At 49.1% G+C, this 26525-nt stretch overlaps 1 protein-coding gene and 1 non-coding gene across 2 annotated transcripts; one reads left to right on the top strand and one right to left on the bottom strand.

Annotated features, from left to right (window-relative positions):
- Window positions 1–1664: 1664 nt before the first annotated feature.
- Window positions 1665–26520, bottom strand: Scnn1g (sodium channel epithelial 1 subunit gamma). The gene is made up of 12 exons (XM_027948791.3): window positions 26204–26520; window positions 24257–24554; window positions 22477–22667; window positions 21456–21559; window positions 18755–18918; window positions 7166–7264; window positions 5422–5539; window positions 5059–5137; window positions 4921–4978; window positions 4676–4737; window positions 2402–2477; window positions 1665–2048 (listed from the first exon to the last, which is right to left on the bottom strand). Exons 1-12 carry the CDS (start codon window positions 26518–26520, stop codon window positions 1665–1667), a joined length of 1950 nt encoding a protein of 649 aa, XP_027804592.1.
- Trnat-ugu (transfer RNA threonine (anticodon UGU)) lies at window positions 9459–9531 on the top strand. Its single transcript has one exon. It is a non-coding gene; the product is annotated as a tRNA-Thr (tRNA).
- Window positions 26521–26525: the final 5 nt, after the last annotated feature.

Raw genomic sequence — 26525 nt, 5'->3', positions numbered from 1 at the left:
CCCCCGGGGGTGGAGGAGGAAGCTCCTCTCTGGGTAGCACCCAGGTGAGCATCCACTGCAAGTTCCCTGTCGGCACCGGCTGCGGCCACTCCTGCCCAGCCTGGACAGGAGCCAGCCAGCCGGGAGCCCTCTGTCATCTGGTGCTGACCTGCATCAGCCCTGGCTTCTGAGCCCCCTCCTCAAGGGAGGGCTCTCCAGCCCAGGGTCACCATGACCTCCTTCCTCTCTGCTGACTGGCTTGACTCCTGACCACGGCATCTAGTGCACCCTGGCTGGTTGGGTTCCTGGCCAGGGTTACATCCCTGAGGGCCAGGGGAACACCACATGGAGCAGAGGTTGCTATTGCAGCCACAGGCCTGGGGGTGGCTGGACCAGGAGTCCCCAGGTCCTCACAGCTGCTCTTCCACAAAGACTCAGGACTGTACTAGCAGCCATCCCTGTGCGGTGATTAGTCCTGAAATTAGTCCTCCATTCATGGATGAAGGACCCCCTTCTGCCTGAAGAAATGCTGTAGACTCGGCTGGCTTTGCGGGTTCGTGATGTAACCCCTCAGCTCTGCCGTGGGAACCCACACGGCGGCCATAAGCAACGTGTAAGCAAACAGGTGTGGCTGTGTGCCAATAAAACTTTATTTATGGACACTGAGATTCGAATCTCATATCACTGTCATGAGAAACCCAGTGTTCTTCTTTTGATATATTTTTTCAGCTCTTTGAAAAGTAAAAACAATAGCCATGCATTCTCAGTTCATGAGCAAAACCAGGATTTGGCTTGTGGGGTGGAGTTTTGCTGTCCCCTTGGCTAATTTATAGAAGGGCTGAGAACAGTGCCCGGCCTCCTGTTCTCGGGCTGACTCTGCAGCTGGAGGGTGTGAATATAAGCTGTTGTGTGGCTGGCAAGACATTGGAAGTGGCATTGGTCGTTCTGGCCCAGGGTGGTGCTGAGTCAGTCCAAAGCAAGAGTAGCTGAAGAAGGGTCAGGACACCACAGGACAGCAGTGTCCAGCTCTGCCCTTTAACTAGCCGGTCTCTGGGAAGGGCCCTGGGACCTGCCTTAGCTGCCCAGAGCAAGGCCCCAGCCCCAACCCCAGAGTAGACCATCCTACCACACCCTCCATTGCACCCCTCCCTACACACACTCCCAGGGCTGGGGCCAGCTCTCTGCCCTGGGGCCCAGAGGACACCTTGCCCCAGTGTTGGTGACCGAGGATCATGTATTTGCCAACAGCCCGACTCCAGGACTGGTGCTTCCTCCTGTCTTTGGTCATTGGTCGGTAGCCGTCCAGCCTTGCTACCTAAGGTTACATCCTCGGGTCCCAGCCCAGGACAGGGGAGCAGATGAAACCCTGGGCTTGGGGCTTAAAGGTGTCCTTCTCTCTCAAGACCTGGTGAAGAGCTCCCTTCTGGCCTTCACCTGGGCCAACACGGTTTCCTCAGCCCTGTCTCTTGGTTCGGGCGTGGGATCTAGCACATTCTGGCTGGTAGTGTTACTGGGCAGGGTCCAACAGGTCCTCCTGCACCTGCCCAAGCCCTCTCTTATTCACAGAAGGCTTTCAGTCAGTGTCTCAAAAGCCCAGAGCGGGGGAGCAGGAGGGCCCCCTCTGTGTCTGGGAGACAGGGACTAAGTCCTCACACCATGACTAGCTCTTTCTTCCCATTCCTGCCTCAGGGCTCCTCAGGCACCTCCGTGTCTGAGAGCTGGCTGGAGAAGGCCCTCTCCAAGCGCAGGGTGTTGTATCTTGGGGGTGGTGTGCCAGGCACCTGGGCTCCCGGGGCTGGAGGCAGACGTAATGCAGAGGTGAAAGTGGGCAGGTCATCGTCTATATCGAGGGCCGGATTGTCCTGGCCCTGCTGCCTAGGGGGAGGAGCCTCGGAACAGGAGGGTCCCTGCTTCCGGGCCCACCATTCCTTCGCTTTCTGCCATTGGCGACGGGCAATGATGGAGAAGGAGTCAATGAAGAACACCTCAATGATCTCGATGACGCAGACGACGGAGCAGCTCATCCACAGGCCCAGCTGGCCACCAAAGTTGGACAGAAGCATCTCGATCTGCAAGGGAGGGCATGCCCCACCATCAAGATGGACCCTACCCTTAGTTGGCCTCCCACAGGGATTCTGCTCCGGGCCTGGAGCTCCCTCCTGGTCTTTGGCTTCAGGAGGTAGCTGTACAGCCTTGCTTCTCAAGGTCATGTCCCAAAGACTCTGAACAAGCTTGGGGGAAGCAGCAGAGAGGCCTCCTGTCCCTTCTCCCTCTGCTAGTTTGTTCTGTCTTGGGGGCTTGGCTGGCTTCTCAGGGCCTCAGTCATTCAGGTGGGATCCCCATAAACTGACTCTGCTCCCTAAGGCCAGGAAGACGGGCACCTTTGTAGACCCAGGACAGGTCCCAGAAGGACACCACTCACACTGTTGGCCGGGCTCTCCATGATGGATCTCTGGTTCAGGTCTTTGTAGAATATCAGGAGTTTGGCCAAATCCGTCCTGCAGAAATTCCAACAGGTAGGGCACACGCAGGTGGGTTGGCAGCCTTGGCATTCTCCCAGATGCCCAGCCCCTCCTGCCCTGGCCCTCAGCTTGGCCCAGGCTCTGAGCCCCCTGGGGATGTCAGAACCTGGTCCGTGGGGCCTTCTGGTATACCCCAGTGTGTATCTGCAGCATGGATCTGCTCCCAGACCATTCATTCACTCAAAAGCTATTTCCCAGTCTCCAGATTAAGTTGGTCCCTCCAGCCACACTCCCATGGCACCCTGTTCTCCATTCAGCTTTGACATTGGTGATTGTTTAATTGCAATCTCAAATACATAGAGGAAGACGAGCAAGTAATGTAAATGAATGAGTTACTGTGTTGCCAGGCACTGTCGTTAAGAACTTTATGTGAATTAACTCAAATCTCACGGTATCTCTATGAGGCAGGGAGGTATGTTTTAACCATCCCCCACTTTACAGATGTGGAAACTCAGACACAGATTAACTGACTTGCCCAAGACTGCACAGCTAATCCTGGTCTAAGCCAGTATTCAAACCCACACAGATCTGGCTTCAAGTTCATGTTTTGTACCAGGGATTGAACCCAGAGGTGCTTATCCACTGAGCCACATCTCCAGACCTTTTTAAAATATTTTATTTAGAGACAGGATCTCACTGAGTTGCTTAGCACCTCACTAAATTGCTGAGGCTGGCTTTGAACTCGCAATCCTCCTGCCTCAGCCTCCGGAGTTGCTAGGATTATAGGCATGCACCACGACACCTGTCGGCTTGAATTCATGCTCTTAGCCACTGATCTAAGTTGTCCCTTGATAAGACTGCTGAACTGGAAGATTCCTGCTCTTTTAAAAGAAGCAGCTATTACCTAGCCATATGGTGCTAAGCAAGAATGGAGATTCACTGTTGCCAGAATTTTTTATCTTTCAGGAAAAGCTAGAAATAATGGGGTACTTGTATAGGGCTAGATTTGGCCTAGGGGGCATTGGTGTGCGATGCTTTGTTTAATTGTTTGGAAATGCTTGTTCTAAGCCTATCACTAGATTGAAAACCCCCTAGTGGCAGAAACTGTGGCTTTGTGGTCTCCAGAATGTTGGGGGCCAAGGGAGCAGACCCAGAGCTGGGCACTGGGAGGCAGTGACAACCCAGGGACATGTGAGATCACAGGGCCTGAGTGACAGAAGTGAGCTGATCTCTCTCCCTTCTTTATCTCCATCTGCTGAGGCCCCTGGACCCTGGCCTGGATGATTTTTGCTAAAGCTCCCTCAGAAATGATGTGTGTGTGTGTGTTCAAATCAAAAAGAATTAGAAGTCACAAGCTTCCAAGGAATGCTTTTCCAAGTGGGTCGGAATACATTGGTAAGCCACGAAATAAATGTGTGGGGCTGTGACCAATACCTTTTACAAACTAAAGACAATGGGAAACATCAGAATGCATTCAAAGGAATGTTCAAAATATTTGCCAACTGAGATACATAAGACTTAAAGAATCAGATTAGCACACTGTGACCAATTGGGATGGAAATACTCTTGGCCTTCCCTCTGAATCTGTGGGTTCTGAATCTGAGTAGTCCATCAATCACGGGTGGAAATTTTCAGAAAAAAAAAATTGCATTTGGATTGAAATGTACAGACAATTTTCTGTGGTCATTATTTTTCCAAACAATACAATAGAACAACTATTTACATAGCATTGACAGTGGATTAGGCCCGACAAGTAGTCCAGAGATACTTCAGTGTACAGGAGAATGCGGTGGACCATATGCAACTACTATGCCATTTTACATAAAGCACTTGAGCATCCCAGGATTTGGGGATCTACGGAGGCAGTGGGGGTCCTGGAGCCAATCCCCGGAGGGTACAGAAAGAGGACTGTAATAATTGGTTCGGCCACACCACTGTGTATCATCTGAAATCCAGCCCAAGGGCTTCCTAGAGCATAAGGAAGCTGTCTTTATTTCAGCGATATGTTCAATGAGCCACAATGCAAAAAAAAAAAAAGTCTTTCATACCTGGGATCACGGTCCAACAAAAGTTTGAGCAGGGCCTGGTTCATGATATGAGCTTAACAAATATTTGTTGAATAAGTGATTGAGTGAATGAAAAGCAGAGGGCTTGGCCAGGAGGAAGGCAGCCAAGAAGCTTGTGCCCTCGGCCGACCGACAGAGGCAGAGGAAACCGGGTGGAGGTCAACTTACTTGTTGAACTTTTTGTTTATTTGTTGGCTTTGATCCCAGTTGAGGACAGGCAGCAACCATTTCTGTGTTGGAGAAAGAAAGAGTGGCTCTTGGGGATGCTTGGCTTGCCCCTTCCCTTCTCAGAAATCCCCCTTTCCCTGGACTCAGCGAGACAGCTCCTCCCCCAAGTCACCCCCCAACCTCCCCGGTCCCAGCCCATAGCAGTGTGGATAGCAGGGAGGCTAAGAGCAGGCAGTGGGATTCACCTCTGAAACCTCTGATGGCCACTGTGCCAGGCTGGTGGTCAGGGTCCATTCCTTAAAGCTTAGGGGAGGAAGGGACAGAGTGAGCGTGGGTGGCCCGGTCCACTTGCCCATCCCATCCCTCCGGGTAGGTCCACTCACCTGCAGGTTTCTCTACACACCGACTGGCAGCCCAGCTCTTCTTGGACAAAGGCCTGGTACAGCTGGTAGTAACAGTACACTAAGGGACAGGGTAGAAAACGGCATGAACTTTGGGGGCCACAGGGCCCTTCCTGGGGTCTTTGAGTTGCCCACGGAGTTCCCACAGTCTCACGTGGATTGTTTGATTATTTCATTTGGTCCTTAATTGGGAAGCATAATGTCAGTCAAGCTTGACAACAAGAACTAAAACTTCAGTTTGAACATCGACTACTTCCCTCGAGCATAAGGCAGCGGGGTGGGGAGCGTCTCGGGGCAGGTGGGTGCAGGGCTGGGGTGTGCGAGACTGGGGTGGGTCACACTCACTCCAGTTAGGGTGCTGCTGGTAGTTGCAGTAGCTGGCAGCCGGAGGCAGGGGCTTGCTGTACTGGGCACACCCACATTTCTCCACCATCTTTGTCTGGAAGCAGGAGTAAAGGCAGATCTGAAAGAGGAGACCCAGAGACCCCTGAAACTCCCTGCATGTTGGACACCAGGGAGCTCCCTCCTCACCTCATCGCTCATCCTAGAGGATCAGCCTCCCGAACCCGTGACCGACTGTGTGGATGTACCCTCTCGGGCCAACTGGGCCAGGGGTGGATCCCTGACTCCACAGGGACTGAGCCTGGGACATTTACTGGGAATTTGGAATGAGACACGGAAACCAGGTAAATGTGGGAACTGGAGCTGTTGCCAAGGAACAGAGAGAAACAAACACAGTCCCGGCATGTCCCATCCCAGGTCCAACCTCTTTCCACGCTGGATCTTTGGGGATCATAAGTTACCACAACATCCAGGAAGTGTGTAATATAAAGGCTGACGTCAGGGGCTCAGAAGCCAGGCTTTTATTTGAGTTCAGGTCCTAGTTTTGCTACCTACCTGCTGTGTGGCCCTGGGCAAGTCACTTGACCTCTCTCTGGTACTTTGCTTTCAGGTATACAATAATACCTACCCCATGAGATTATTATGAAATGAATCAATCAGATAAAGTGTTGGTACACAGTTGCTTATCATTAAATATTATCCAGGAACATCTTTCCAATGAGCTCACCATTTTTTATTGTTGCTGCTGTTTTGCCTTAAAGTCCATTGGATTGCGTTGCTGTTTCTTTAGCAGGTGCCAGGGATTGAGCCCAGGGGTGCTTAAACACTGAGCTATGTCCCCAGCCCATTTTTAATTTTTTTAAGACAGAGTCTCACTAAGTTGCTTGGGGTCTCCCTTAAGTTGCTGAGGCTGGCTTTGAACTTGCAATCCTCCTGCCTCAGCCTCCCGAACCACTGGAATTACAGGTGTGTGTGCCACCGCACCCAGTGTCTCCACCACCTCTCATCTCTGTCCTGACAGAAGCTGTGTGGAGGGTGACTGGTCCTCTAGTTCTACCAGGATGATTTCCACGGACCTTCTAGGTATCCCAGTAAGAGGCCGATTGCAGACTCCCTGGATGGGAGATGAGGCCACACACGTCACTGCTGTCACACTTAAGAGTCGGCAACCTTAATGCCTGCAGAGGTCAGTGATGTTCCTAATACACTAGAGGGGGTGAGAGCTGCTGAGCCCGGAGAATGCCCGGCTCCTTTAACAAGGCTCCCCCACTTTCTATGCTGCAGGAATATGGGCTCGATGCTGCCAGATTGCCTCATTTCCAAGGTCAAGTGCACAGCTTGGAGGGCTTGGGAGCTGCCCATCAGGCCCCTCAATCTGACCCAACCTTCTGCAGTGAGCAAGAGACACCAGTGGGCCCGGAAGCCTAGCTGTTGACTCCTCAGCCACTGTGACCCCCAAACAGTTCCTCCCCCTGTCCCTTACTTGCACGGCCCCTCTGGGAAGCGGGCCCGTCTGGCCTGTACACCGTGTTCCTCCCAACCTCAGTGAATCAATTAAGCTCCAGTTACGGACACACCGAAGAGGACTGGAACCAGCCGGCATCATTTGCTCCTGAGGTCTTTGGACCAACCCCAGGTGTCCTCATTGTATATAGTTCCTGGTCCCAGACACACCCCAACCTCGATTTAACTTTGTCCCTTGGGTCCAGGCCACAATCCAGGGCTGGGCGCCCCCGCCAAGCCCTACCTGGAGGGAGTAGGCAGCGTTGTAGATGTTTCTGACTGGCACGTCACCCCCGTCCTCTGTGCACTGGCTGTAGGGCTCGCTCAGCTTGAAGGACTCCGTCTGCAATCACAGAGACCCAGACGGGGCTTGGCTGGCTGCTTCCTGGGATCCGAACAGCCATCTGGTCGTTCCCAAGACGGAAACGTCCTGAGAGCACCTAGTAGGTGCGTGGGGCCAATGTGGACACCGGGGGACACACAGCCATCAAGAAGACAATTCCCTACCCCATGCAGCTGACGTTCTAGAAGGGTAGACAAGTGGTTAATAAGCAAATGAATCACGAGCGGGTTTTGGATGTTGATCAACAAAACTGGACAGGGAGACGGCAGAGCCGGAGCAGGGGTAGGGGACACAGTCTTTCCCATAAAGGGATTAGAGAAAGTGTCTCAAAAAGGGACCTTTATGATGTTGTCAGCTCAATGTGAAATGATGACAAGAAAAAACTGGCCTTGTCAAGAAATGGGAGAAGAAGCCGGGTGTGGTGGCTCATGCCTGTCGTCCCAGTGACTTGGGAGGCTGAGGCAGGAGGATCGTGAGTTCAAAGCCAGCCTCAGCAATTTAGTGAGGCACTTAGCAAATCAATGAGACCCTGTCTCTAAATAAAATACAAAATAGGGCTGGGGAATGGGGCTCAGTGGTTAAATGCCCCTGGGGGAAGAGGCCTGGGCGGAGAAAGCAGCAAAGATTTGAGACAGGAGGGGACGGTGTGGCTAGATCGCGGGAAAAGAGAGACGTGGCTGGAGATGGAGTCAGAGAGGGAGGGAGGCCGGGCCAAATTACTCCCTACTAGAAACCAGGATTTGGGCCTTCTGAGTGGTGGCAAGCCGTGGGCGAATCTGCTGGGAGAGGATCACAGGGGGGTGATTAAAGGGATGAACAGGGTCTGAGAGCTGCCTGGGATTCCTGTCCCTCTGGCTCTGGGTTGGTGACCAGAAAAGAGTTGACGCAGAAAGGGCCAAGGAGGTCCAGCCGTGTAGAATGACCCCCTGGTCATCAGAGGAGGCAAAGGCTCTGCGATGCAGGGTTCAAAACCCTTATTCAGCAGCGCACAGTGACTCACGCCTGTAATCCCAGTGACTTGGGAGGCTGAGGCAGGAAGATCGTGAGTTCAAAGCCAGCCTCAGCAATTTAGCAAGGCCCCAAGCAACTAATATATAAATATTATAAAAATATATTTTATATTCTGTAAAATATAAATCAGGGCTGGAGATGTGGCTCAGTTGTTAAGCACCCCTGGGTTCAATCCCTGGAACAAAAAAAAAAAAAAAAAAAAAAACTCAACAACCCAAACCTATCCATTATAATTTATTGTGGTTCACTGAGTTTGACTCTAGCTTCATATTTGGCACTGCAAATAAACAATCCAGGCAAGCCGAAAAGGGAAAGCAAATAAGACAACAGGGAAGGGGATGGCTTCTCTGAAGGGGGAGAAAACACAAATATAGATGGTGCCCGGGCGGTGGCGAGGGTCTAGGCTGTGCGTGTGCACAGCGTTTCCTTGTTTGGAGACGAGAGGGAGGAGGGGTAAAGGAAAGAGGATGGCGGATTCGTAGGTGGGAAGAAAATGCTTTTCTCTATGAAGAAAGAATGATGATTAGGCAAAACCAGGAGAGAAGGCGTCTGAGCCAGGTGGAAACAGACATCTGAAGAGGCCGGGATCTGGTTCTGTGTTTGCCTTGTAATTCATCTGCTGACCCATTAGTCTCCCTCAATTAACTGCAAGGGCCTCAAGGGCAATTGAGAGTGCTCATTTTGAAATGTTTAAATAACAAACAGAAGCCAGGAGGAAAGAAGCTGGCTGGCCTCTCTGCCTTCCCAGGGTCCCCGAGGTTGGACAGAAACAGGCAAACGTTCACCCGTTCACTCTCCCTTGCAATCTGTCCTTTTTGCTACCGATAACCAGCTTCTTTCCAGGCCAGTAAGGAACACACAGATTGAATCGCTGGGTAGCAAACCCATTGAGAGCTTCTCGTGGGCCAGGGCTGGGCTGGGAACAAAGATGCTGAGATGCTGAGATGCAGAGATGCAGAGCAGGGGTTTCCCCCCACCAGGGCACCTCGGTTCCTCCCTTGACCCCGAGAACCAGCTCAGGGACCACTGCCCAGAAACCGTCTGGAAAAAAAAATCATTTTAATTTCTGTTTTCCAAGGACTCATTGGCCTTTGACTTTACAGTGATGCTTTTGGAACTTGGAGGTCATGGGTGGTTCAGGTTGAGGTAACCAAGGGTGGGTCAAAAGGGGACAGAGGGGGCTGGGGATGTAGCTCAGTTGGTAGAGTGCTTGCCTTGTATGCACAAGGCCCTGGGTTCAATCCCCAGCACCACCACCACCAAATAAATAAATAAATAAAGAGGAGGTGGGGACAGAGCTTTTCTGGGTGGGAGAGAGGTCTTTAACTCCTCAAAGACTCCACTGAATGAACTCTCCAGAGCCTGGGACACTCCCACCTCCAACTCTCTGTTTTCCATAAATGCTAGTTTGCGGAGGGCGGGGCAATGTTTTGGCTTCTGCCCTGACCCCTAGGGGCATTAAGTCAAGAGTAGGTGTATATGAATATGCACAAATTAATTGTGTATACACGTGTATTTATGTGCATCTGCACATGTCTATGTGGGAGTGTGTATTTGCACACGTGTGTGGTGGATGAGAAGGTATTTGTGCATATACACATGTGAGAATATGTGTGGATATATGCGGGGCGTAGGATCCATTTTTATCAAATCGAGTCCTAAGGAGAGAGAGACAGTTGCCCGGGAATCCTTAGCTCTCCTCTTTGAAGACAGAGGATAGGGCTGTGTCGGGGGCAGCACAAAGCCGGAGGAGTGGGGCAGCGGAGGGTGAGCAGGGTGGGAGGGCCTCCTCCTGCCTTCCCACAACCTTGAGGGGCCACTGAACAGCATGCCGCTCCCTCTTCTGGGAGGTGGGCAGCTCAGCCAGGCTCCTCTCAGACAGGGAAGCCATCGGACTATTGTTTTTATCTCTTGGTGGTAACCACCATCCCCACCATCTCCGAGTATGCCTCTCCACAGCCCAGAGGTCCTCAAGCTGTTCCGTCTCCATCCTGGTTTAGGGCTCACAGAGGTCTGAGCTGTGAGCAGGCTGCTCTTCCAGGCTCAGACCAGAGCACACCCGCATTTCTGTCCCCACCAAGTATATTTCCAAGCAAGACTCCCTTTGAGTGCAAGACCCTCCTAACAGCATAAAGGACACCTTTGCTCCTTCCAGTCCCCGAGGGCATGACAGAGATGCCTACTGACCCTAGTCAAAAGGCCAAAAAGGTGCCCTGAGCTGTCCTAGCAGCAGGAGCCCTGGTCTTGCTCTGAATGCAGATGTAGATGTCTTGATGGTCACAGCCTGGCTGCTTCTGACAGCAGCGATAGTGGGGCTGGGGAGGGAGCAGGTGGGTGGTCTCCACCTGTACAGGCCTGGGAGGGACGCATTATTGAGAAGGCTCTGACTGCTTTAGGTCTCCAGTTGTCTCAGGGGCATCTCCTGTGGTTCCATCCTGTCTCCTCTGACCATAGGGAGTTGGATTCTGAGCTCTCCTAAAGAGAGCTCTGGAAGATCCACGTCATGGTCAGTGTTATAGTCAATGGTCAATGGCAACAGTACAAGCAAAGTAGCTAAGGAGTCAGAAATACAGGATGAGGCTGAGTGCAGAGGTGCACACCTGTAATCCCCCAGGAGGCCGAGGCAGAAGGAATGCAAATTGGAGACCAGCGTCAGCAATTTAGTGAGGCCCTAAGCAACTTAGTGAGGCCGTGTCTCAAAAAAAAAAAAGAACTGAGGATGTAGCTCGGTGGTAGGGCGCCGCTGAGTTCAATTCTCAGTATAAAAATAATAATACACGGGGCTGGGGCTGGGGCTCGATGGTAGAGCATGTTCCTCACATGTGCGAGACCCTGGGTTCGATCCTCAGCACCACGTAAAAATAAATAAGTGAAATAAAGGTATCGTGTCCAATTACAACTAAAAAAATAAATAAATAAATATTTTTAAAAATTAATAATACAGGTTGTGCCTTCAAATAATTCAGTCGCATGGAGCTGCCTTTGATCAGATTACTTGGCCCGCCTGAGCTTCCGTTTCTCAAGAACCACCATGAATCCTGATTGAACACTTACAATGTTCTTATGATAAGTATCTTACATATATCGACTCATTAAACCTCAGTGGCAGGTCTACTTTACGGGAGAGGAACATGAGACACAAAGAGATAAGATAACCTGCTCAAGGCAATAATGGCTGGTGAGAGAGAGAGCTGGGATTCAAACCCAAGAGGTCCCCCTCTCAACTTTTCTGCACCCTAAGCACGACTGTGAGGATCCTTTGAGCCTCATGCCTGCAAAGTGCTTAGCACGGGGTCTAGCCCAAAGCAAGCACCCTATGGAGGTTCATCTTAATTTTTAAAATAGGTGTATCTTCCACTCCTGCCCTCATGCACTCCCAATAGAGCAACTTGAATGACGGATGTCCCCAAGTCTGTCCTCCAGCCAGAGTCTTCCTGTTGAGACCCAACTGACCACTGGTCATTTTTTTTTACTTCGGTGGTTCATGCATGCCTTAAACACACCAAACTCCGTGGGCATTTGCAAAAGTAACCAGATTCTGTGATTCCATAAAAGTCTAGTTTCTACCACTTGAGTCTGGACTCGTCCTATGACTTTGACTGCTGAACTATTAAGAAATAAACCCTTGAAAAGTGCCTGCTCATTGGAACTTGCCTTCCCTTACAGGATATGGACCAGCATGAACAGGCCTGAGCCAGCAGGTTGGGGTGAGAGACCTGGTGGAGGAGATGCAAGGTGGCCCCCAGACACAGAGATAGACCTCACACGCCACCCTGAATGAGCACTGGTCGAGATCGGCTGAGCCTGGTCCAGATCAGAAAACCCGGCCAGACGAACCAGCCCACGTGGCTGGCCTACAGATCGGGAGTTAATAAATGGTTGTTGTTTGAAGCCATTTAGTTTTGGAGGTGGCTTGTACCCAGCAAAAGCTAACCAACGTGATGTCTAAAACCGGACTCACCTAAAACCTCCTCCACCCACCACCAACCTGCTCCATCTCCTGTGTTTCTCACATTAGCTGATGACACCCCGATCGAACCAGTTGTCCAAGCCACACACCTGAGCACCATTCTAGAAATTTCTCTCCTTCCTTCTATTTAGTCATCAAGAGATGCTTAGGAGGTGTAACCCGTCCTCTCTCGCCTGGACCTTGGAAGGCTCCCAGTTGCTTCGGGGCCTCACACTTTCCCTTCCTCAGCATCTCCTCCACCCCCACCACTCACCTGTCTGAATCACAAGTCAGCTCCTATCACTAACTCCTCACTTCCTGGTGATTCAAGTTCAAAAGCACCAGCCCAGCCCTCCATCCCAGCTCCCCAGCTGGCCTCTGTCTATGTTTCAAGTTCCACCTCCCACTTGATTCAATTCAGTCCAACAGATACTGTCCTGGTTCAATAATGGGAGGCCCTGTGTTACAGAGAAAGTATACAGTCGGCTCTCGGCATCTACAGATTCAACCAGTCGTGGACCAAAATATTTTTTAAAAAATTGCATTCCTATTTGTACAGATTTCTCTCTGACCATTATCCCCTAAACAATCAGTGCAACAACTATTTATTTACAGAGCATTCATATGGCATAGATATTATAAGTAATTAAAACATGATTTAAAATATACAGAATATATGCAAATGTAACAGTGGTCACTTTATGCTTTGAATACGCCCTTGCTACTCTGCCACTGCAATTTATTTTTAAATGGATGTGTTTCTTTTTCTTCCTCTCTCCTTGATCCTCCCTAATCTCTCCCACTCCCTAAATCTCAGTGGAAACAGGATTTCCTTTCTTCCCCAACCTACAGAGAGTACACACCCACCATAGGACTGTCCCTGAGTCCACACCCACCATAGGACTGAGGTAATCCAGACTTTGGGGATGGCACTAGAGATCTCAGAAATGACTATCTCCCAAATTAACAAGTGAATGACAGCTCCAACAGAGAACAGGTGGAATGTAGCCTTTGAATCACCTCTTGAAAAGCCCCCTGTTCCTGCTGATGGGCAGAATCACAGCCTTTGGGACAGGAGCCCCCTGTGTTTCTCCTTGGCTAGCAAAGCAATAAACCTTCTTTTTCCTTTTTCTCAAAACTGTGTCCTTGCCAGGCGCACACAGCTATCATCCCAGCGGCTCAGGAGGCTGAGACTGGAGGATCACTCCAAAGGCAGCCTCTGCAATTTAGTGAGGTCCAAAGCAACTCAGTGAGACCCTGTCTCTAAATAAAATAGGGATGAGGATGTGGCTGAGTGCCCCTGAGTTCAATCCCTGGTACCCAAAACAAACAAACAAAAACAACTGTGTCCTTATTATTGGATCGGCATCGAGGACAAGGACTGAGCTTTCAGCTACTTTATTCAAGAAACTTGAGCATCCATGGACTTTGGTATCCACAGGGTGGTGGGGTGGGGGTCCTAGAAGCAATTCTGCCTCTAATATCAAGGAAAACCTGTAAACTATAAGAACTTAGTATATGGCAATGAACTCTACATTTGGAGAACAAAATTGAACATTGCCATCACAACTGGGACTGTGAAAGATGACTCAATGCCATGGAAATATGTCACTGATATATTTTGAAGGAGGAAACTGGCAGATTACAGAGGGGTATGCTCAGCAGATTTCCATTTTCATAACAAAACAAAAACGAATACATTTTAAAAATTAGAAGAGACTGGAAAGACTTGGCCCTACATGGGGTTATGGTGAGATAGTATTTTTTCTTTTGTTTTATGACACATTATAGATGTCATTTGTGTATGATAAAGTTTGCACTCCTGATCTATGGTGAGGATAAAAAAGGAATTACAAATAAATGAAGTTAGGACAATTTCTTAGCGATTAGGAGAAAGAATTAAATTCGATCTCTACGTCACACCTTGCAGAAAAGAAATCTAATGGGCTAAAGTATTAAATGAAGTAACAAAATAACTAGAAGAAAACTTATTTTAGTATCTGACCTCTAAAAGGGAAAAAAAATTCCTCAATAAACATAATAATAAAAGAAGAAAACAAAGACTTGGACTATGTAAACACTTGAATTTTGCATATAATTAAAAAAAAAACCTCTAGGGGGCTGGGGATATAGCTCAGTTGATAGAGTGCTTGCCTAGCATGCACAAGGTCCTGGGTTCAATCCCTAGTATCACCAAAAGAAAAAAAAAACCTTTAAAGAAAACTAAAAAAGGAAACTCAAATTGGGAAATATTTTTAATGCATATGGCAAATATAGATTATTTATACATTTTATTTATATATATCTCCAATTCAAAAAAGACAGGTCCATGAGGTTGGGCACGGCAGCTCTGCCTGTAATCCCAGCGACCTGGGAAGCTTAGGCAGGGGGATCACAGGTTCAAAGCCAGCCTCAGCAACTTGGCAAGACCTTGCTCAAAATAATTAATTTTTAAAAAGTGCTAGGGATGTAGCTTGCTGATACAGTGTCCTTGGGTTCAATCTCCAGTATAGGGGGGAAAAAAGGTACCAGAAAAGACAGGGGCTGGGAATGTAACTCAGTGACATACTGCAAAGAAAAAAGGGAAAAAAAGAAAAAATTTCCCTAATTCCTCTTTTAGTTCCCTTCAAACATTTCCCCCTTCCCTTCACATTGCTTTCCTCAAGAGAGAGAGAGAGAGAGAGAGAGAGAGAGAGAGAGAGAGAACCAGTAATCTCTGAGCACTTACTACATGCCAACCACTTTCCTAAGTGCTTCACATGCATCAACTGAATTCTCACTAGCCATGAAGCGTCCCCATTTTACAGATGAGGTAACTAAGGCATAGAGATTACATGACCAAAGCACACAGCTGAGGTGTAAGATAGAAATGCACTGTTGGGTTTGCAAGGACAGAGGAACCGCCCTCTTCTCTGAACCTGGACCCCACCCCCTAGAGTGACCAGCCCACCCCTGCTCACTTCCTCATCTCCCATTTACCATTCAACCCATTGTCCTTTGGTTTCTGTTCCACTCCTTCCACTGAAAACCTCTCTGACAAAGAATACCAGCGATCTCTTGATTGCCAAACCTGGAGAACACCTTTTGCCCTTGATCTTGCTTGACCTCTCAACCACAGTTGGCACTGTGGTCAGACCTTCCTTGAATTCCCCTTCCTTGATTTTTCTGATGCCAACTCTTTTGGGGCTTCTGATGCTAATTCTCTGCCTCGATTTCTCTCTTCTTTCTGCTCAGCTCTTCCACATTTGCGTGTTGAGGGCTGTTTGGGGTCTTAGGTGATGGTCTATATTTAAAAGTCTAGAATTTTCTAGAAAGTCCCAGATTTTTCTCCTGAGTTCCAGGTTCACAGCATCGAATTACTGGACATTTTATTTTCATCTTGTTTTCCCAAAGGCACGACAAATTGGGTGTGACCTAAACTGAAGTGGTCACCATCTCTCCCTTCTTGGACTCCCTAACTCTGAGCCTGACATCCACCCCGCTGCCCACACCAGGACTTAAAAGTCCATCTGACTTCCCCTGACTCTGTTTGATAACAACTTTTCAAACCCTGATATTCATACCCATAGCCACTGCCCCAGCACTTCATCATTTCTTGATAGAATTCCTATAAATGTGCTGCCTCCAGTGTATTGATTACATTTCAACCAAAGTGGTTTTTCCAAAAATTTCAGTACATGGCTTTGCATCCTTTCTCTGGCCCTTTTATACTTGCTGTGCCCTTTGTCTAGGCTCGATCTTCCTGGCATTATTTGCCTGATACTTGTTCCTCAAGAATTCATCATTTAGGAAGCTTTCTCTGATAGTTTCTGTCTAATCATCCATCCACCTATCCACCTATCCATCCATCCATCCATCCATCCATCCATCCATCCATCCAATATTAATGAGGATATACTATGTTGTAAAAACTGAGTACAAAGTCTTTGTTTCCACAGAGACAAGAACTATTTTGCAAACGTGTGTTTTTTATCTTCCCCTCTGAAAGGCAAGCTGTTGGAAGGAAGGAGCTTGCTGTGTTCATCTTTGAATATGCAGTGCTTTGAACACACCGCCCCATGAAATAAGGAAGGTTAACCGACTTATGACTATGCCTAACAGCTTAACATGCCTATCAAAAATAAATAAATAAATAAAAGTTAAAGCAATACAAAAAATTGGAAGGAAGTCTAGTTTGTTTGGACTTGTTCTTAGTGACCCTCTGCTGACCCCTTAGTAATCCCTGCTTTTTTTGGTTGTTGTTGTTCTACATGCTCATAAATCACATCTAGAGCTGACTGACCCTGCTCTGTGGCTTTGATTCTCTACATCCCAAATTGGTGTGGCAGAAATCTCGCCCGGGTCTGTTTACTCGCCATTCGTGAAGGCAATATTTGCTCAACAATGTGGGTAGGGATGTCCAAGTTCAGAGCAAAAAGTCAGAGGGAAGAATTCGCTCATTCTTGAACTTTTGCAAGCTCTACTCTCAGATGCTTCGAGAGGTAGACGGCAGGGAGAGGGCAGAAGGGTAAGGGGTGGATGGGCTGCAAAACCCAGGTCCTGCCTCAGCTACTGAGGCAGGAGGATCGCGAATTCAAAACCAGCCTCAGCAAAAGCAAGGCTCCAAGCAACTCAGTGAGACCCTGTCTCTAAAAAATACAAAATAGGGCTGAGGATGTGGCTCAGTGGTTGAGTGCTCCTGAGTTCAACCCCTGGTACCCACTTCCCCCACCAAACAAACAAACAAAAAAACCCAGGTCCTTCTTCCCAGTGCAGATGAGACACTATGGGAAACCAGGCATCAAAACATCACTGTTGTCTTCTGGGAATTTCATGACTTCCCAGTGAACAGAGGTATTGGTGGTCTGTCTTTAGAAGTCTTTTGGAGTCCCAGTCTGAGCAGGTTGGGGGGCTCAGGACATTTTTCCCTTTAGGAAATCAGCATCCACACAGCCCAAGCCGGTACATAACTTCTCTCCCGCATTAAAACAAAGTTCCTCCATGACATGCCTCTGGGAGCATCTGCCCTGCCAGACAGCCATCCTGAGGATCTCCTAGTATCTAGCACATGGGAAACACTCAGAAATAATAACTGTTGAATGGGTAGTGATGGATGGCTATCTGAGCCCCCAATGCCCGCCATATTGCTTCAGAACCCAATCCAGAGCCATCCACAGCTGAGCAAGGTGGCATAGCTTTGGCTTCACTTTTACTGGAGTTTGAAGCCAATATAGATCCTTGTGCTTGTCTCCCAGAGATTCCGGTTTAGCAGATGTGAGCCTCGTGAGCTACTGGGTTTGGAAACCATTGCTCTGGAGGAAAAATTTGTGAGGGATGAAGGCTAGGAAGTTTAACATGGCACATTAAGTTCAGATACAAATCAAGGCATGAATGAAGAGTCCACAGAGAAAATGCTTGAGGGATTTTTTTCCCCTCCCACAAATGTTAAAATACCACCAAGAAGAAATGAAAAGTAAAATTATAATGGATGCTGTTTTTTTTTTCCTTGACAGATTAGAAAAGATTAAAAGTTGAATAATAGGGTGGGTGTGTGGTGGTGCATGCCTGTAATCCCAGTGGCTTGGGAGGCTGAGGCAGGAGGACCACAAGTTAAAGGGCAGCTTTAGCAACTTACAGAGGCCCTAAGCGACTTTGTAAAGACCTTGTCTCAAAATATAAAGGGCTGGGGATGTGGCTCAGTGGTTAAGTGCCCCTGCTTTCAATCCCTGGTACTAAAAAAAAAAAAAAAAACAGTTGAATAATAAATCATGTTGGTTGGACTCCTCAGCCCAGATGTGCTCGTATTGATAGTGTTGAGCTTTGTTGCAATTCATTCTCCAGGATTTAGAGGGTTTTAAATCAGTGTGTCTCCACCCTGTTTGGAGAGTGTCTCAAAATAAAAAAAAAAAAAAAAAATATATATATATATATATATATATATATATATATATATATATATATATATATATATATAAAGGGCTGGGGATGTGGCTCAGTGGTTAAGTGCCCCTGCATTGAGTATTCTCAGCACTCAGTGAGGTCAGAGGTCACAGACTTGGAGAAAGAAGGGATTCTAGATAAAGGTTAAATCGATGGGAGTCTGAGGGGCTGAAACAGAATTTGAATAGCCCAGTGGCTTTTAACTGGTCTTTAAATAGTTGTTTTCATGCCCTCACAGGTTCTAGACTCCTAGAAAGGAGGATGTTAATCTGCTCTATTTGTATAATTGACAAATATATAATTAGTGTCTGGCACTTTGCTTCTATCAAGTTCCATAAATGCTAGGGCTTTGGGGGGAGGGGGTTGGAGGGAACAAGGGAGGTTCCTTAAGTTCTTAAAATGACATCCTGCCTTGTTCATCCCTAGAGAAGATGCAAAGAGAACCTCTGTGTATCTACCAGAATGACCGTCGGGGTGACCACTAGAAAATACAGAACCACGCTCCCTTTGAAATAAGCACCCTTTTTCCATAAGCTGTGCCTCACGTGGGTTACCCTTGCAAAAAAGCTGTCCTCCTCCCCAAGTATGTGGAACTCGGAGTAGTCTCTTACCAGATGCATTCCAATGGAGGTTGACATTGCGGTCTCGATCTCGGTTCCCACGTCTTCAATGAAGGGATATTCATCCTGCCGATGGATGAGCACCTTGGCCCCCGTGGAGGACACAAGGAAGGGGTTGTACTCTTCTTCATTTATGTACAGGATGACCTGCAGCCCTGAAAAGATAAGGTTCTGTGGTCAAGAGTCCATAAAGCCTTCCCTGGGGGTGGGGAGCGGACCCCCTCGGTGGTTTGGTAGGCTCAAATCCAAGGCCCAGCAGGCTAGATGGGAGGCAGGCTAGACCAGAAGCTAGACCGGAAGCTGTGTGGGAGCAGGAGCTGTGCCTGGCTTGCTCACCGCTGTGTCCTCAGGGCTCAGCCCCACGTAGGGGCTCAAACGCAGGATCACTGTCACAAGTCTTGCTCAGCACAAGTTCTTGCCGAGCATGAAGGAATAGCTGCTCTGACTGAGGCACACCAATCCACGTGGTCCCTTGAGATGAGAAGTTTGGCTGGACATCTAAAGGGACACGCAGAGCCATGGCTACTGACTGACACCCTCAGGGGATCACCCAGGGAAGAGAGAACCAAAAACAGGTGCATGATTGTTGGCTTAACTCCCCTCCTGGTCCCTGTCCTTGCTCTCTGCAATCTATTATTCTGCGCCCAGTAGCCATAAGGACCTATGGAAATTGGGAGTCGGATCAGATCACGCCCTGGCCTGAGACCCCCCACTCCCCAGGAGCAACTCACTGGAGCTGGATACAAGGCGTGCCAGAGAATCAACCCACTGTGACTGACAAGGCTGTGATAGGGGAGCCCACCCACCTCTCCCTCCTCGTCCTCTGTCACTCTTCCCTTCAATCAGCTCCAAGCACACCGGTTTTGATTTCTGTTTCTAGAAACACAACCCATTCATTTGATTCTCAGAGCCTTTGTGTTTGCTAGACCCTGGAATTCTCTCTCGTGTGGACCTTCTCATCCTTAAATAGGATGACCTCTCCACGAGGACTTTCCTGAACCTCCTTCTCCACCTCAAACCCCATCCTGACCCCAGCTCCTCTGTCTTCCCCTTTCTGCTTTCTTCTTCACATTCCACTCGTTAGTACTTGCAACCAGATAATGTCTATGTATGTGCTTGTCCCTTGCTTCAGAAGGCCGAGGGGGCACCTGTCTTGTTCACCGCTGCATCTCTGCTACCTAGAGGAGCACCTTGCGCAGAGCAGATATCAAACCAGTCAATGAATGAGTGTATGATCAGAGTCCATCAGAGGATACACAAACTGAAAGAAGATAACTTAAGAGTTATTCTGACATCTTCTGTTTATGTACAAAGGAACGAAAGCCCAGAGAGAGAGAGACAGTGATCAGCTAGAGGTCACAAAGCCCTGTGCAGCAGAGCCAGAACTCTGCACGTCTCCACGGTCAGTACCCAGATAGCTTCTTCCTCTGAAGATGGTGGAAGAATCCACAGAATCCCACTGTGTGCTCTGAACCAGAGTTTCTTGCAGTCTGGGTGAGAATACAGATTATACAATGACAAAGGTCTGGATTCCAAATGTGGACTTCCTGTATGACGGGATCTTGCCTTTCCTGGTGGGCGCATTATTTATCAAATCATGTTGCACAGGACCCTTCAATAATTCCTTTTGTGGGTAAGCCAGGCCAACTAGTTGGGGTTCCTAACTTTTCTACAAAAGGAGTAGAGATTGTAGTATTGGCAGGAGCAATGGCAGCATAGGTGGCAGTAGTCTTGTAGTCTTGGTACTAGGAAGTAATGACAGCAGCTAGCATTTATTGTGCATATGGTGTGTGTGTATGGCTGAATGGTCTCCTGCCTCCCCAAGTTCATAGGTCTTTAGCCTTAACCCCCAACCTGAGGGTATTTGAAGACAGGACTTCATTAAGGTCCAATGACATCTAAAAGGGTGTGGCTCTAATCTGAGAGGGTTGGGGTTCTTTGAAGACAAGGGAGAGACATCATAGCACTCTCTCCACTTGCAACAGAGGCAAGGTCACTGGGGATCCAGACAGAAGACAGCCATCTACAACCCGAGGAGCAAAGCCTTGCCAGAAACCAGATTTGCGTGATCTTGGAATCCCCAGCCTCCAGAACTGTGAGAAATAAATGTCTGTGGTGCAAACCACCCGGTCTACAGCATCTTGTTAGGGTAGCCTGAGCACATTCAGAGAATGTGCAGCAGATTTCTCCGCGGGAGATACTATCATTAGTCTCACTTTACAGATGAAGGGCAGTCACGTGCCCAAGGTCACACAATGAGAGGCAGAGCTGGGTTCTGGCTCCAGAATCTGTCATCTTCACTAAGATAAAGGCGTGTCTACCTCCTTAATCTCCTACTCAGCACCTCCAGGTTGAACTCCATCGAGAAGCCACCTGCCTGGCATTACTCACCCCAGCCACAAGCTTAAACCAGAAAGGCGTCTCCGCAGCAGGAAGCCTGCGGTGTGACCCTTGTGCCTCTCTCAAGGGTAAAGAAGAGAAGTCAAAAAAAAAAAAAAAAAGAAGAAGACAAGAGACACCCAGATTGAAGAAAGTAGGCAACATGGGTGCTGATGGAGATGCTGGACGGATGGGGAAATTAGTGTCTGGTTTGGGGCCAGGTGGAGAGATCTGTATTTCTGGAAGCCCCAGCACCCCCGGGTTATCCTGCTGCCAGCACACTCGCTGTCAGGGGGCCTGGGGGTCTCCTTACCGTACTCACTGCCCCCCATGGAGGTGCTGAGGATGCTCTCGTTTTCTCTGTTGTTGAACGTGTAGCAATTCCCATACATGGGATGGTGGAAGAGTGTGAAGTTCCTATAGATGGAGCAGATGGGTCAGAAAGGGCTGGGCTGGGGACTCCCCCGTGTGCCTCTCAGCTAAAGTCTGGAAGGGCAATGTTCATGGGGCCACCTCTCTCTGAGAACAATGGATGATAGCCCCCGACCCCCTTCCCATGAGTTTCCTCGGCTAAAGGGAACCCCTCAAGTCAGGTTCGTTAGACTCCGGTTTCCATGCTCCTCCTTAGCCCTTTAGCCAGCTTCTCTGTTCTGATGTGGCAGTCCCTGTGTCCCATGTTTGCTGAAAATTCCTCCACTCTTGAATTTCTCAGCCAACATGTGCACTTTTTTTTTTTTCCATTCAAATTCCCAATCCTAGGAAATGCTCCCCAGAGAAGAAATCCCTTATGGGATTTATGGGATTTATGGGACATAAAGAACCCATCCTTCAGAGAACTCTCATTCCAATCACTCTGTGTATTTTTCAGGGACCAATATGTCCCCTAACATATAGACATGTGGCAGAGGTTTAGTGTTAAAAAAAAAAATGAGACAAATCCATAGGACAAGCAGGACCCCTCAGAATGTCCCATCTACTCCCGGTCACCACCAGGAATCTGAGTGTGATCTTCCAAGGGGAAAGGTTGGAAGGCTCACAAATGTGAACACAGGCTTTTCTTTATTCCCTCCCTCCCTCCTTGTCTCCCTTCCTTCCTCCGTAGGAGAGCGTTGGCTCTCCAACACTGGTCCGCATCCTAATAACATGCAAAGTTATACACGCACACTCTCAACCACTCCAGGTCATGATAAGTAATTTCATGAGTTTAAAGCTAGTGTGAGCCCATGCCATGTACTCAACTCCCTGATTCTAGAACCGTCTCCTGTGTGCGTGCAAGGAGCCTGGCTCAGAGCTGCCTGCATCCAGAGGCTGAGAGAACTGCCTCCCCCGCTGACCTGGCATTGCAGGACATCCCGTCAAAGAAGCAGGTGACCAGCAGCTCCTCTGCAGAGTAGCTCATGTTGATCTTCTTCTCCAGAGGCACCTGGGCCATGATGTTCATGTAATGCAGCTTGTACCACTCCTGGATGGCGTTGATGCCCGAGCTGAAGGTGTAGGTGGCACAGTCCGAGGTGTCGTTGGAACACTGTAAATAAGAGGAGAAGCCCGGCTATTACCAGGAGATCTGCTACCTTTTGGAAGGACCGTAAGGATGAGTAATTGAAACTTCGGGTCAGATACTCAGGGGAACGGGAGAGAAGCCTGGGATAAGAATGGTTTTCCTGCCAGGCAGGGTGATGCAAGCCTGTCATCCCAGCAGCTAAGGAGGCCGAGGCAGGAGGATCACGGGTTCAAAGCCAGCCTCAGCAACAGCAAGGCGCTAAGCAACTCAGTGAGACCCTGTCTCTGAACAAAATACAAAATAGGGCTGGGGATGGGGCTCAGTGGTCGAGTGCCCCTGAGTTCAACCCCCTGTACCCTTCCCCCCTTTACTTCTGGCCTTCAGGATAGGAAAGAGGTTAGTGAAGAAGGACACTGAGTCCCACTCTTATGACTCCCTACTTCTGTCTGCCACAGGGTTCCCTGGATATTTGGGGTTTGGCTCAAATGCTTCTGAGTTCCTACACAATCCATCCTGCTTCCTGCTACATAAACAGTTTAGAAACCTGGATTCTAGCCCAGAATCTGATACTACTTCTCTGCAGGATCTTAGGCGAGGCATTATGCATCCATTCTGCCACTTACAAAATATTGACTGAACTATCATCCTCACCAACCACACAGAGTGGTGGAGAGGACCCACGTCTGAATGATACGATAATGAGGACTTTATAAGGAAATCATGGTACATTCCTGGTGTTTTCTTCAGAGCTTGGAAAGTATAGATATCAAGGAATTGACTAGAATATCCAAGAGAATCTTATGACTATCCTATGAATGATCTTAGTAATTTTTTTTTGAATAGGGGCCATTTTTTTTTTCAGGATTTGACCCTCTTGATAAGGAAGTATCAAACAATTCAGGCTATAAAATATAGAAGCATCTCTGTCCTCAAGCGGTGGATGGAGCACGGGGTGAGATGGAGATGGAATTTATTTTCAGTGAGTTAATGCTTCCCAAAAAGTCTCTCAAATGGGACCAGAAAGGGAGGTGACCAATCCGGCCACAGCACCTCGTGAAGACGAGCAGTACCGGGACACTGGTGTTTTGTAGTGATCTTATCTATTTTTTTTCCCTTTGGGTGTTTGCACTCTGATTTTGCTTTGTAGGAATTTTCTTTCCCCCCTTTGATACAGTCTGGTGAGATTATCCTTCAAGATGTCCTGCCTTCCATTATTAGCCAAGAGGACATCAGGGTGACCCAAGCATGGCCAACCAGGTGGTCCCAGGATGGAATTTGTATGTTAAGCAGTAATAAAAAGCCTGAAAGTAAGTTCTTTTATTCAGCAGCAGTTTCTGAAATGATCTCATCCTTCCTTCCCACCTAGATTCCCAAATCATCTCTCATTTCTCTCTATTTGGGAGGCCCCCATGAGCTACGGGTCACCTCCTAGGACATTTCCCCCGTGTTCTAGGATTGCCTGAGTCAGATTCACTCGCTGGTAGCCCACTCACCCTCACCGGGTATATTTCTTCCAGGAGTCCTCCAGGAGCAAACGGCCTAGGAGAAGAGACCCTGGGCCCACCAGCCCCAGCACCTTCCATGCCCCCAAACTGCGAGCCAGCGAGTCTTACCAGTTGGAACCCCACCACCTCCTTGGAGTCGTGGACATGCACGACGTTGGAAGCCTTGTGAATGATTTTCCCTCTCACTTTCCGCTTCCGGCCCGTGATGAAGTCCCTGGCCTTGCCCCTCTCCTCCTTGTTGAAGACCAGCAGCGGGACCACGTTGAGGAATTTGGGCTGGATGCCTTCCCAGGGTTCTGCCTCCCGACGTTTCCGAGAGTTCACCTCTGAAAAGCCAAATAGGGACTTCAAGGCCTCTCTGGTCTCCTTGTCCAGGTCAGCCAGAAGGTCACGCACGGCACTGTACCTGCCAGGGACGGGAAGGTAGTGTCCATCAGAGAAGGCAAACCCCTCCGGCAGAATGCCATCCCGGCTCCGTGCTGTGGTCCATCAAGACGCACCAGCCTCCGCCCCCCCCCCCCCATCCCTGTGGCCTTCCCCATTAGCTCCATCCTGAGTCACTGTTGCCTCCCACAAAAGGGAAAGGCACATGGGTGACCCTTGCATGACATCTTGTGGCTTCACCCCTGCCACCACTGTCTGCTTGCTCTCGGGGTGTGTTGATGAGTTTGTCCCCAACCAGCATTTCTGGAGTGGTGACCATCAGGTACCTCCCCTAATCCAGCCACAGTGAGGACAAACAAATATCTGCCAACCAGGGGGTCAGGCTCCATCTCCACCCCACACACCCTGCCTCTGCCAACCCGTGACCTCCAACCATAGCTGGGAGGGAGGAGGGCATGCCTGTTACCCTGACAACCCTTGAGAACACAGGGGAATAGTGACAAGTGTCTTCAGCCAGCCTGATGAAGCCATTTAAAACTTTTTTCGCATTGCCAAATATTCCCAGCCTCTCCCTTAACTCTCCCCTCTCTTTCCTCTCCTCCTTGCTCTGTGCATAGGCAACATAGCACAGGGATTCAGAGTACCAGTCCCACAGCTTAACTACCTGAGTTCAGATTTCCCATCCTGGTTCTTACTGGCTGTGTACATAGGAAACACACATATGCATAAAAATAATTTAATGGTTGTGATTATGAGTTAGCATAGGGTAGATATATTTGCACTACAGCATGAGCCAAGGGGTCAAAGACTGTGCGTAGGTTGCTCAATTCTATGCCTCAGAACCTAGGCTAGACGATTTTTAGATGCTGAGTAATTATGGAACTAATCATGGCTGGAAGGAGGGAGAGAGGGAAGGAGAAGGGAGAAATGGAAGAGATAAGGGAGGGAGGAAGAAAAGAAAGAGACTTAAGAGGTAGAGAATAAGTCTTAGACCTGATCTGGATCTTGAGCTTTTCTGACGGTTGATGACTGGCCAAGTCTGCTTCTTTGGTAATCATGATCATCTCCCCCTGCCCTTCCATTCTCTTCACCCCCGACCCCTACCCTGACAAAATTCTGCTGGATTCTGACCCGGCTGGCAGGTCAGTGTTCCATGATCCCAAGGACTCTGATGGCCCATTTAGAACAGGTCCTGCAGCTGCCAATGGGGTAGCACCAACGGCTGATCCAGCCCAAAGCCCTGTGGGGCTGGGCTCACTCAAATGAGGCTTAGCAGAGCCGGGATGCTTCTGGAAGTTTCTGAGTCAGCCTTGAGCTTACATTTTGTGGAGATGGAGGGTGTGGATTTGGAAAGTTGGGAAGAGTGGCTAAGCTAAGGGTTTGGTGTCAGCGTTTATGAGGGGAGGGCAGAGGGTGCAAGTTCATTCCAGACCCAACCTCCAAGCTAAGCTGATCCTTGCAACCTCCCCATCTGCTTCCCCTGAGATAGCCCATCCCCAGAAGTAGGGGATAGACTGAAACCTTGGTACACCTTTGGAGCGACTGGAGAGGGCAGTTCACCAATGTTGCCAATGAATTCAAATTCCTAAAAGCACATCTACAGGCTGCAGGGGCTTTGGCACCCGCGGGAGTCATGAGCTCCACGCCTTGACCCCTGCTCGCGCCTCTTACTTGTAGGGGTTCATGTTGCAGATGGTGACAGCGGGGAAATCCAGCTTCTGGAAGTGGACCTTGATGGAGACGGAGACAGTGTAGAAAGAGCACACGAGGAGCGCGCACTGCCAGATAATGAGGGCCACCGCCATCAGCGTGATCCCGATCCAGATGAGGCGACGGAGGCGGCCGCGGGACACCACGATGCGGCGGCAGCCGTGGGTGTTGGTGTTGAGGCAGTACCACCGCATCAGGTCCTTGATGGTGGGTGCCTGAGGGCCTCTCACGGGCAGATTCTTCTTGATTTTGGCTTTGATCTTCTCTCCGGGAGCCATGGCGA

The sequence above is a fragment of the Marmota flaviventris genome, chromosome 19 (genome assembly GCF_047511675.1).
Source record: "Marmota flaviventris isolate mMarFla1 chromosome 19, mMarFla1.hap1, whole genome shotgun sequence".
Classification (NCBI taxonomy): Eukaryota; Metazoa; Chordata; class Mammalia; order Rodentia; family Sciuridae; genus Marmota; species Marmota flaviventris.
This window is presented reverse-complemented; position numbering and strand designations above follow the sequence as displayed.

What these genes read in the sequence shown, in the direction of transcription:
- Scnn1g (XM_027948791.3), bottom strand. Translation starts at nt 26,520, where the DNA reads ATGGCTCCCGGAGAGAAGATCAAAGCCAAAATCAAGAAGAATCTGCCC. An exon ending in CCTCCATTGGAATGCATCTG is followed by an intron (nt 7,265 to 18,754) that starts GTAAGAGACTAC and finishes CTGTGATTGCAG; the next exon opens with ACGGAGTCCTTCAAGCTGAG. An exon ending in ACGCTGCCTACTCCCTCCAG is followed by an intron (nt 5,540 to 7,165) that starts GTAGGGCTTGGC and finishes CTCCTCTTTCAG; the next exon opens with ATCTGCCTTTACTCCTGCTT.